General features: G+C 34.4%; 1 protein-coding gene across 2 annotated transcripts; it reads left to right on the top strand.

Moving 5' to 3' along the window:
- Positions 1-5,021: 5,021 nt before the first annotated feature.
- LOC112770128 (uncharacterized) lies at positions 5,022-10,786 on the top strand. 2 transcript variants are annotated; one of them, XR_003186581.3, is made up of 8 exons: positions 5,022-5,432; positions 5,614-5,653; positions 6,129-6,495; positions 7,321-7,972; positions 8,068-8,267; positions 8,353-8,597; positions 8,743-9,606; positions 10,056-10,786. XR_003186581.3 is itself a non-coding variant. In XM_029295005.2 (7 exons), exons 3-7 carry the CDS (start codon positions 6,227-6,229, stop codon positions 9,534-9,536), a joined length of 2,160 nt encoding a protein of 719 aa, XP_029150838.1. In that variant the 5' UTR covers positions 5,022-5,432; positions 5,614-5,653; positions 6,129-6,226; the 3' UTR covers positions 9,537-9,876. The 2 variants fall into 2 exon arrangements, 1 of the variants encoding a protein (XP_029150838.1); XM_029295005.2 differs by lacking the exon at positions 10,056-10,786 and having other exon boundaries at positions 8,743-9,876.
- Positions 10,787-13,048: the final 2,262 nt, after the last annotated feature.

Below are 13,048 nucleotides of genomic sequence, written 5' to 3'. Positions count from 1 at the left end.
GTGTTACTCTATATGTTTTACACTTTTGGTTATGTTATTTGGTCTCTAATTTGAGTTTGTAGTATGCTTTTGAGATTTTTCATATCAATCTAATTATGCCTTATGTTCTTTGAGATTGATGGTGCTTCATATCGATTTTTTTTTCTACATTGTATATGTGAATATTAAGAAAATGTTCAGTATTTGATCGTTGCATAATATCCACAATTTTTTTCTTTTCTTTATGAATTGGGTTCAATTTGTTTCTAGATACAATATTGTATAGTTGAAGTGCTTAAGTTCTTTCATGCAACTTTGCTCATATAGCTTGATCTTTAGTCTTGTTCTTGCTAAATATTTGTACAAATGATTAAACTTGTGGTGTTATGATGTGATTATATTTCTTTTGGTTAAGGTTGTCTCAATGTTGTTTTTATCTTATTCCTAAATTTGTCATTCGTTGCATCAATGCCTAATTGTATAAAATATGTGTAACTTGTACTGCTGATGTGATATTACAAAGTATATTGGGTTGAAATTCGGGGACCAAATTTCTAAAGGAGGGAAGAATGTAATAACTAGAAAAAAATTATAATAACAATAAATAAATAAATAAGTAAATAAAATGATGGGACCCATTCCATGATATTTTTCTCCCTTCTCTTAACCTTATTCACACACGCACAAACCTCTCTCCCTTTCACCACACACTGGGAAAAGAAACAAAAAGAGAAGAGAATGAGACGGAGAACAGAGGAGGATAAAGAAAGAAAAAAGGAAAAAGAAAGAGAGGAGGAAGTGGGGATGGCACCGGAGGGTTGAGTGTTGCCATTGCCGTTTGCATATATATATATATATATATATATATATATATATATAGAGAGAGAGAGAGAGAGAGAGAGAGAGAGAGAGAGAGAGAGAGAGAGAGAGAGAGAGAGAGAGAGAGAGAGAGAGAGAGAGAGAGAGAGAGAGAGAGAGAGAGAGAAGGGGTGACTTCGATGCCTAGTCTCACTGGAGCTCAAGGAAGAGGAAGCAGCGGCCACCACTGTTGACACCTTTGCTGCCGTCGTCGTGGAAGGAGGATGCCGCTGGTGCCAACTGGAGTTGTGTTGCCGTTGGGTTGAAGAAAGGAGGCTTGTCGGAGCTACTCCTACTTTGCTCTATCACTGTCACGTTCTGGTCTCCCTTGTTTCCCAAAGCTGGAGCTCACCGTCGAACTGCACACTGCTAGTGGAGCCATTAATGTCCAACACTACCGTGTTGCTATCGTCGCCTTCTATCATGATCATTGTTTTCTTTGTTTAGTGTTGTCGCCATAAAATCCCGACAACAGCCACGAAATTTCAACCTTTAATTTGACACTTTGGGCTCGATCTCTTCAACCCCTTGGGACCAAATTACGAGTAAACTCTGTATCTGTAGTTATATTTTAATATCGTATAATTCTTATTGATTATAAAAAGTTAATTCGAAACTAATTACTTGAATAATTAATAATTAGAACAATATTTATAATAGTTATTTTTATAGAATAAACTTCCCACATGAGACATAATATTTTCCTTTGAAATTAATCAAATTTGACAATGAAATGTTTAGTTACAAGTAAATACTTTATGTTGTAATTGCATTTTGGATGAAGTTCTAGTTTAAATTTGGACAAGACTGTGATATATATATATATATATATATAAATGTACTTGATTGATGCCGCATTTTTGAATTGATTGACAATCCTTAGCCTAATTATTATTTGTATGTATAAGAGAGGTTTTGGAGGGTTTTATGATAAAAATTGCAGCTAGCGGTAGTAGGCGCAAGACTTGGTGCATCTTGATAAAATATAATCACATTTTCAGGGCCATATTAGATGAAAGGGTACCTGTTTGTTTCATGTCCACAAAACCAATGGAACATGTCTGTTTCAGAATTCACAAAAAAGAAAAGTCTCCTAAGGGTTATTTTTGTCTGTTATTCTAAAATTTTTTTCTGGATTAGATAACATTCTGCTTATTTTTACATAAAAGAATATTGAAAGCTTGAATGCTTGACATATAAAGTTAATCATATATGTGTGGGAATATGTTTCTATCCCTATTATTATAGTGAATTTGCTTATGTGTTTGAGTGTATTTTACTCCTATTACTATAATAGATTTACTTTAGTCAAGCGCATTATATTGTACAATTATCTCGTGTGGGCTATGGATGCTTTGTTTACCACTGAGTTGTAAAACTCACTCTGTTGTTCTTTCTTCCTTTTTTTTTTTTCAGATAAGAGCCTTGATCCTAACTTTGTTTCATCAATTTCACTCAAGTTTTCTCTTGAATTGGTGGGTTTTTAATGTCCAAGAACATGATGTATTGTGTATTTATCTTGATAAATCTTTAGATTTGTTAAAGTGCTACATACATCACAGAAAGGTCTGACCATAGTAATTTGAGATGGTTTGCTTTGTAAACATTTATATATATAGTTCTACCAACTTAGAAGTTATATAGAATTATTAGATTATACGTTGTTCTAAATCTTAAACTAAAATTTCTTGTATTTAAGTTGAATTTGAGTTAAGTCTAATATCTGAGTATGTGCTGATAGTATTTAAGAAATTGTATTTGATTCTTTTTTTTGTGAAATCTGTTTTTTAAACTTGTTGGGAATGACTTTTCTAAGCGCCAGTCATGTCCGGGTCGAGCCATGACATAAAGTGTATACCAAAGTTAGAAATTTATTTGACGAAGAGTTGAATTGGGTGAAATTTTTTTTTACCAAATTTATAAAAAAAATGTGATAAATTTTTTGAGTTTCTTTTTACTAAAAAAATGTAATGTTTACTCTTCACCAGAACACTATTCTTTACTAGTATTATCCACTAAAGTTATGCTGAAAAGTCATTAATTAACTATATGTATTTCTAGAACATAAAGTGTTGCGCATACAACGATGATATAATTTTTTCTCAAAAAAAAAAAAAATTACAAATAATTTGTATTGAATTATATTCTTTTGCTATAGAGTGTAGTTATTAGTAATACATTCAATGGAACGAAAAAAGTTTGTTTTACTTAGTCATTTTTTTTAGACATAGAAGATACTTGTTGCCTTTTTTTATATCTTACTCTTAACAGGTATCTTAGTCTAAAAAGTTGTCATGTCTGATTTATGTAATATATCAAATACATAATGTATGGATATTTTTAAATACATTAAGTCATAATATATCGAATACAAACTGTATGTCAATGTATGTATGTAAAATATAAAAACTTGAACTATAATTATCAAAATAAGATACATGCATCCTATATTCTTACAATAAATTAAAAAAACTAGGGGAATGAATGAGACAGAACGAGTCGCAAAGAGAAGTGTAATCATTATATCTTTACCATCCACATAACACATACCACATAGGAAAGCGTAGCGGGACAAAAATCTTGTCTCAATTAAAATCCGTATTATTCCGGATCTGGCGTCTGGAGTCCCAAACGCCCCAACGATGACTCAGTCTTCAAACCCGCGACATTTTTACGACCCAAACTGAATTTTGTGCATTATACATTCTAGTATTTTTTTTTTGGCAAACTTTTGGTGTTTAGGTGGTGATCTACTGTGTTATGTTATTTTGTTAGAATTGTAATCCTTTAAATTTATCATATCTTATGTTTGAATATTTAATGAAGTTTACATAGTTAGACCATTGACAAGATATTATATATAGTCATTTAAACACATGATATAACATCAACAAAATATTATTATTCATCAAAGGATAAAACATAACTACATTCTATCAACTCTAGCCATAATTCATCACAACAATAATGCACAGCTTCTCTTATTGTTTATTTTTCAAGACTTAATTACAACAATAACAACATAAGTTACTAATAAACACACAATAATCACCAACATATTAGCTTTTTTTTCTTCCTCTCTAGATAAACAAGTTTCATCTCCAACTTAACCAATCCCTATTCTACTTTATTCTTGCACAAGTACTCTTCCACGTCGTCAATGTCATTGTTGCAAATTGACTTTTTTGTGCCCCCAATTTTCGCAACATGATCATCAAGCCAGACAAAGAACTTGCAGTGAGATGAATTTTTCAACTGCAAGTTTAAAAAGGAAATTAAAATTCAATTAAATACATGAACTTGCTTCAAGCTTCACAGAACCACCTTATCTTGAAGAAGGGGCACAAAAAAACAACCAGTTGAGGTTAGTTCTAAACTTGTACAATATAGCATACACTCCACATTTGCACACCGGAGCAATGCGATCTTTCTCGTTCCCACCTTCCACGCAACGAATGTTGAACGTCAATCGGACTCGTTGCGTGATCGAGGAACCTCTTTCACTGGTCATGGAACAGAGCCCGAAAAACAAAAATCTCCTAACTATACGCTGCAATGGCGTCTGACACCAATTTGAAGAGTTAGGGTAGCTCCAAGAACGTCGTCGTTTTGGGAGCACAAGGACCTAGTTGTCCTCCAACTTTCTGTGTACGACACATAGACACCGTAACGGGCACATCATTTAGGCTGCGTTTGTTTTCAGAGACAGGTGAGACAGGGACATGGAGACACAAAATCGTGTTTGACAGATGAAACATGGACAGAGATATTGTGTCCAAAGATACTAAATTAGTGTATTTTGTGTCCATCCTGATAGGAAGAACATAGAGACACTAACAAGAGACACAATTTATCTTTTATTTTTCGTTTTATTATTCTTGTTAATTTTTTATAATTATATTTTTTTATTATTATATTTTTATTTTCCAACTTTTTGAATAAAAAAAATGAGAATAAATTAATTTTTATAAATTGTTCTAGTTTATTTCCAAACAGAATACAAGAACATAAAATTTTGTGTTTCTTTCCTTTGTGTCTTGTTCTCAATATATTCTCTTGTCCTATTCTCAAAAACAAATGCAGCCTAATGGACATATGGACGTCACATTAGTCTTCGTTTTACATTAGAGAACAGATTAAACAAAAAGACCCATATATAAGCAATTCAAATTGTTATCAGGAATATTTTTGTATTTTTCAATTTTAAAAGAGTAAAATGTCCATTAATAAAAACTTCAAACCCTATTTATCTTCATCCTGAACAAAAAAAATAGCTATATAATGTTTTGATCTTTTGAAAAAAAAAGAAAAATCTTAAATCCCTAATTACCCAAACCCAGAGGTCTTCAGTCAGAACTCAGAACCCATCCCAACCAGCAGCCACAGACGGTGCTCTCTGCAGTCTCCATCTGCCTCTCTCAGTCTCGGCTCTCACCTCCCTACCTCGCTCACCGGCAGCCAACGGAGGTCAGCCCTCTGCCTCGTCCGTACCGCCTGTCTCAGTTTGCCTCCTCTTCCTCCGTCTTGGCTCCTCTGCTCGTGCTTCCTCCACGTTCCTCCCTCGTGGTCTTCTTGCTCCTGCTTCTGCAGTGTGGGTGAGTTCACTGACTTCACTCTTCACTGAGTTGTTTTATATTTTTTCAGTTTTTGTTTTATAATTTCTTTTATACTGAATTTTTCAATTTTCAGTTTTAAATTTTAATGTCGGTTTTGATAATTTGTTTAATTTGATGTAATTAGTTATTATTGATTAGATAATTGGTTCATTGCTTGCAGGCTCAGTTTCAGTTCATTGTCATGAATCAATGAAATACAGGTTTCTTTTCTTTTCTTTTCTTTTTTAATTGAATCCATTTTGTTGTGCTTTTAGTCTCAAGATTAACTGCTAAATGCTTATTAATGTTCAATGCTTATTTCATTTGGATTGTAGTGTGCTTCTTGTAATTGGGCAGGATGTTTAACCCTCTAAATCTGGTCTAAAGGATACTTTATTTAATTGGGCAGGATGTTAGTGAAAGCATGTATATTTCACATTTTAATTTTTTTGATAATTTTATATCTTTATTTAAGTGAGACTGGGTCAATCGGTTCAACCATTGATCCGCCAGTTGAACCATAACCGGTAGACTGATCGGTTCGATAACCGGTTCAGTTCTAATAACTATGCATTCAATTCCTCACTGCAACCCCATTTCCCCTGAACCCTCTCTTCTGCGTCTTCCTTCACTTACTATTATTACTATTATTAATTAATTAGTTCTCACAAAAGTTCATGTCTGGTTGTTGATTAGGGGTTGGTATTCTCTGTGTTAGCCTTTTATCTTGTCCAGAGAAACTTCTAGATTGTTCTAGAAGGAAGCTGTGGTTCTTGTTGTATGAGCGTGTGGGCATGGATATAGTTGAATCAGTGAGAAAGATTCCTTTGCAAGACCCACCCGAGGAAGATTTCTGTGCTGCTGATTTGACTTGGACCAAGTTTGGCAATGCTGAGCACCATGACGAGGTTGCCCTTATTCCCTATGACCGAGTTGATGCTTTTATAATTGGTGAGTGCTCTAATGTTGAGTGGCCTACTCGCTTCCATATTGAGCGCGGAAGGAAGCGAGCTATTGGTAGCTTGAAGGAGTATAAGGATGATGAGTATCTTGAGTACAGGCTGTAAGTTTCTGAATTAATTTGATTCATGTTTTGATTTTGTTCCTTTTTTTAATTATTATACTGTTTCAGTTACTATGTCTCTCTTAGTCTTTGTCCAAAAATGCTATGTGCACGTTAAAAATAAGCCACCATGTATTGTGTTGTTTAACTCATTTACAATGTGTATTTTGTATTTTAATATACATTTTATACTAATGGTTGATTTGGTGGCTGATATAGGACACATAGATTGTTGTTCTTTGTCTCAGTGCAATCATACATATTTGTGTTCTACTAAATCCCATTTTTTTAACCTCTGAAAGACACTAACCAAACATAGCGAAAGGTTAGATGATATTATACACAGCACTTCTTGATTTGCCATGTGATTCCTCTGGCCGGGGAAATTAGTGTCACATTTTTGTAAAATATAGGACTACTAAGTGTCATATAACTTAATACTTCAATCCAAGGGAAGTTTATGGCATGCATTTTATAAAAGCAGAGGTGCTGTGTGTAATCGTGTAGCCTCAGTGGAGGTTGATGTAATTTTACCCTTTATGATTTATTGCTTTCTTCTGGTTGGTCATGTTATGCGTTCGATGTCAAGAAAATAAATAAGGTCAATATGATACTGAAGCTTATCCCGCTTCCAATCTAGAAAAGCTTGATTTTTGCTAAGTTGCAAAATGTTGTTAAAAATGTTGGGAAGATCATTTTCCTGTCGCTGTGTACGTTTGGAATCAACAGTTGATTTGAAAATGAATAGTTCCAAACTTAAGTAGTCATTCCACAAACTGGATTCACATACTGATGATGCCAAGTTGAACCTTCTTCCTTGTGAAGGTACTGGTGCTCGTTCGGACCAGAAAATTATGGGGAGGGTGGAGGTATATTACCCAGTCGAAGGTATCGGCTTAATACCAGAAATCGTGCTGCTAGACCTCAATCAATGCGGGGTTGTACTTGTCATTTTGTTGTCAAACGTCTTTATGCACGTCCATACCTAGCACTTATCATATACAATGAAAGGCGCCATATTAACAAGTCTGGTTTTGTTTGCCATGGACCACTTGATAGAGATGCCATTGGTCCTGGTGCCAAAAATGTTCCATATATATGTAATGAAATTCAGCAGCAAACTATGTCTATGATTTATTTGGGCATTCCTGAAGAGAATATCCTGGAGAAACACATTGAGGGAATTCAGCGATATTGTGGTTCGGATGCAAAAGTTAATAGTCTTGCCTCTCAATATGTTCACAAGCTAGGGATGATTATCAAAAGGTCTACCCATGAGCTGGATCTAGATGATCAAGCCAGCATTCGGATGTGGGTTGAACGGAACAAAAAGTCTGTATTCTTTTATCAAGATACTTCGGAGTCAGACCCTTTTGTTTTGGGGATCCAAACAGAATGGCAGTTGCAACAGATGATTCGTTTCGGTCATTGCAGTGTTGTTGTGGCAGACTCAACCTTTGGTATAAAGAGACTCAAAGTAATTAGTTTTCAATCTTTATTTTGAATTTGCTATATACGAAGGGAAAATAACTATATGTATGGCCTAACTTTGTTATCTTTTCATGCTTGTAGTATCCTTTGTTCACGCTTCTTGTTTTTGATTCAAGGCAACATGCACTTCCTGTTGCATGGGTCATTACACGTAGCTTTTCAAAGCCTGACATGTCAAAGTGGCTGAATGCTTTAATTGATAGAGCTCATAGTGTTGAACCTGGATGGAGAGTTAGCGGCTTTGTGATTGATGATGCTGCGGCTGAAATTGATCTTTTAAGGCAAGAATTATTACTTTGAAAAACCAGTTTAGTTTAAAATTGTTAACTAAAATTTTTTTCTTATATGTGTTGTCTGCTTTGACAGAGACATATTTTGCTGTCCAGTTCTATTTTCACTGTGGCGCATTCGTAGATCATGGCTAAGGAATATTGTTAAGAAATGCTGTAACATTGAGGTTCAACGGGAGATTTTTAAGCGTCTTGGGGCAATAGTGTATAGTATCTGGGGTGGTGTTAATACATCGCTTGCGTTGGAACAATTTTTGCAGGACTTTGTTGACCAAACTGATTTCATGGAATATTTCAGAGCTTCTTGGTTACCAAAGATTGGTTAGATCTTTCTCTACTCTTGCTTTAAATAAAATTACACATTGCAGATGAAAATTTCTTAAAAGATTTTACTTTCGTTACTGTCTCAATCAGTCATTGAGTGATTTACTCTAGATTTTTCCTTACGCTTCTTTCTTTTCCGCAGAAATGTGGCTTTCAACAATGAGAAATTTTCCACTAGCCAGCCAGGAAGCTTCTGGAGCATTAGAAGCATATCATGTTAAACTGAAAGCTAAACTTTTTGATGATTCACATCTTGGAGCACTGCAAAGAGTAGATTGGTTAGTCCACAAGCTAACAACTGAGTTGCATTCGAGCTACTGGCTCGATCGCTTTGCTGATGAGAGTGATTCGTTCCAGAGTGTGAAGGAGGAATACATTGCTTCTACGTCGTGGCACCGAGCACTTCGAATCCCCAACGATGCCGTTACTTTCAATGATAAAGACAGCTTCTTTGCCAAAGTTGTTAGCCAGAAAGAGAGCAAATCGACACGTATAGTGTGGAATCCAGGATCTGAATTTGCATTCTGTGACTGTTCTTGGTCAATGCAAGGTAACCTTTGCAAGCACGTCATAAAAGTAAACATGGTCTTTGAAAACATCAAAGGTTGTCAACCATCCATGTCATTGAAATCATTTGAAGACATTTTGATAGATCTATGGAGAAAACCAGTGGATGGTTCCGTTGCATTGGATCTGTCTCTGGCTTGGACGCAGCAGATCCTAGATCAAATCGAAAAACTCGTCGAACTGAATAACTCGCCGGATATTGGCACTGTTGTTAACAAAATGCCTTTGAATTGGGTTTCCAAGAAAGGTCGAACCTACAACGGCAAACCAACGTTGCGTTACACTCTTCCACCGGCTAACAGCAACCCCAAAAGTTTGATTGTATACAAGAGGAGTCGCAAAAGGAAAAGATTATCACAATTAAGATGATCCTGAATTAGCACAAATTGAGTTTATTCTGGAAGTTGCTGAATCGGCTCATGTACCTGCAAATATCTAGGTTTCTGCTCTGTTGCCTCTTGTTATAGAACAGTTATTGTTAGTTATATGCACATCTTTTGCAGAAACAAAACCGAAGAATGAAAGCAATTTCAGTGCATATTTTGTTGAGTCTACAGAGCTGGGAACAACTTTAATGTGATAGTTAGGATAGAGTAGCGGTTAATTTTCCCTCAAAATTTGGAAGCTATTGCTTAACTTTTGATTAATTATTTTTGCCCTCATTCTCATACATTCATTTAAATAAAAAAATTTCTTTTACCATTTTAAATTGAAATAAGAAGATTTACATATTTAAGTATTACATTACATTTTCATTGTCACTTAGTGCAAAAACGGATTTAAAACAGTTTATGTAGGCATAACCAGCAAAAATAAAGCAAATTCAGTATTCGATTTTTGGGCATATTGCCACCAGAAATTGATCATTTTTTTTTTCCATTTTTGCAGTTGTTGGCAACGAAAATGGAGCAGAAGAGAGAAGGTAAGTCGGTAGACTAAAGAGAGCAGAATGCAATGTTTCAGGGTTTGAGAGAGTGACAATGAAAGAGGTTACATAAAGACGTTTGCAATCATTTGTGTAGATTTGATGCTGAAGAAGAGTGGCGGTGAAGCAAAAAGGGTTTTAATGTTCTTGGGGCAAATTTCTAAATCATTTTAAGTGAAACACCCAAAAAGCAAATAAATATATAATAAAGTCAATTTCGTAGTTAACTTATTTTGGAACTAAAATCCGATACCAACTAGATGAATGATGAATGAAAACACACAAGCATAGTAGGTGGACTGTTTATATAAAATTTGCGGTATGTTTTTCCCTTGAAGTTGAAGGCATAATAACAGAGAATCCAAAGAAATGCAAATGTGGTGACACCAAAACAGAGGAACAAAGAAAAGTTTTTGAGGCATCCGGAGAGAACTAGAAAACAAGTGAGACAAGATTGGGCTAGGCAAAGTAGAATAAAAGGAATCGGGTCTATCACAACGTCTGGCTTGGTCGGTAGAATATGCAGAGTTGGAGAAGAAAAATACAGGGTCGTATGTTTGTTTAAGCGGAACATCTTTGTCGTAAATATTTTATGAAATAAATGGATAAGATTTACTGTAACTCTTTTACAGTTATATTAGTGCAATGGAACCGAACTCGTCTATCTATATAGAAAGAATTTTAAATGTATCAGGTATATGAGTGTTCTAATAGTTTTAATTGTTGATCTTAATTATAAAATATATATAAATATAATATATTAATTAAAATTAACGGGTAATATTATTGAAATACCAATATTCCTATAAGATATTGTTATTATTGAAATAAAGGAACTTAACTAGGGGTGTACACGAGTCCGGACTTGAACATTTTGGGAGATTAAGTTAGTGTGATTTTATTGGGTCTAGAGTTGGATAAGGGTCTCAAAAATAGATTTGATCATTATTTAGGGTTGGATTCGAGTTAAATCGAACTCGGCTTTACCCACTTCATGTACACTCTAAAAAGATTAAAAAAGGTATATATATTTTAAATTAATTTCAATGTTATGTTATATTAATTATAAGTTTATTGTTTTATTTTTAATCACACTTCTTGAATTAAAAAATAGGTCAAAGAAGTATGAAATTAAAATTTATGGACAAATTTAAGTTTAAATATGGATATCAACTTCTCAATAACAAGTACATTTTTCTTCTTTATAAATAAAGACATCATAATTTTTTGACATGAAGTTTATCAATACCTGAACTTCACCAGTCTAGACTTTGTTTTAGTGTGACTCAAAAGTAGTATGATTTCACTGGGTCTAAGATCGTATAAGAATCTAAAAAATAGACTCGGTTATTATTTAGAGTCAGGTCTAGGTTAAACCGAACTTGACTTCATCCGATCCTATGTACACCCTTCTCAACCCAAGAAAATATAGCATAAGGTAAAAAAAAAAAAAAAACACACACACACATATTTCCAATTCTTTCGTTATTTTCGACATTACCATCAACTATTGAAATTAATACAAGTATGCTCCTTGTAGCTTTTAATCAATCTACCAACAATTCCTGCAACACTTGAAATTTTGTGGAGTTAATACTCAAAATGACCCCCGAAATTTGGCTATCGACTCAATTTGATCCTCCAATTTTTAATTGACCCAATTTATACCCTAAAATTTTAAGGCGCGGTTCAGATTGGACCTTCCGTCCAACTTCGTTACCGAAGTGATGACGTGGCACCCAAATCTCATTACATGCCTCTCCCTTTTTCTCTTACCATCGCCATCACCGTCTCTCCTCTACCAACACCCTCCCTCCCCCAACAAACAACATTCACAACCCACCAACACCTACACATTTTCACCGCTAATTATGAAGGAACTTTCTATTATTTGATCCTTCTCTTTCTCACAATTACCATCACCATTTTTCTTCTACCAACATCCTCCCTTCCTAACAAACAACATTAACAATCACTAACATTAACAAATTAAATAGAAATAAAAAAAAGAAAAGGAATCACAACACTCCACTTTAGATCTCTCTAAATAGAAACACAAAGATGGATACAATGGGTGAGGGTGCTTCTGAGGGTGCTTTGAATTTAGGGCAATGGGTGGTGTGACCTTGTAATTAATGGTAACATTGGGAATGCATTGCTCAACATGTATACTAAGTGTGGTTATATGAAAATGGGGTTAAAGATTCTCAACATAATTGTGCATAAGGATGTTATTTCTTAGGGTGCCGTTATTTGTGGTATGGCAATGAACGGTCACGGTAAGCAAGCATTGCAGCTCTTTTCACAAATGGTAGTTTATGGTGTTGTCCTTAATGATGTCACATTCATTGGTCTGGTGTCTGCTTGCAGTCATGAAAGAATAGTGAGTGTATATGTTGTGCTCTTCAAAGCTATGGCGCTAGAGATGTGTGAGTGTTGGTGGGTTGTAAATATTTTTGTTGGGGAGAGAGAGTGTTGGTAGAGGGGAGATGGTGATGACGATGGTAAGAGGAAAAAAGAGAGACATATGGTGAGGTTTGAATGTCACATCATTACTCTGGTGACAGAGTTAGATGAAAAGGTCAATTTGAGCCACGTCTTAAAATTTCAGGGTATAAATTAAGTCAATTGAAAATTAGAAGATTAAATTAAATTGATAGTCAAATTTCAAAAGTCATTTTAAATTTTAAGTCAAACTTTGTGTTAAAAGACTTTTGATGTCAAATCAAAATACTCTAACTGAGGAGAAAAAACTCATCCACCACTTTTTAGGGCCTTCCTTTCTCGTTATCACATGTATCCAACTTTTAAAATGTTATTTTTAAAATGTTATTTAATAGTTATGGTCCAAAAATGACCTGCATCATGAATCCAAGTACACCACAACAAGAAAACTAATGAACAATAAATTGATGGTATATATTTTTAAGAGTAAATTGACAATTAAATTTTTAAA

This window comes from Arachis hypogaea, chromosome 18 (genome assembly GCF_003086295.3).
Source record: "Arachis hypogaea cultivar Tifrunner chromosome 18, arahy.Tifrunner.gnm2.J5K5, whole genome shotgun sequence".
In the NCBI taxonomy this organism is placed as follows: Eukaryota; Viridiplantae; Streptophyta; class Magnoliopsida; order Fabales; family Fabaceae; genus Arachis; species Arachis hypogaea.
This window is presented reverse-complemented; position numbering and strand designations above follow the sequence as displayed.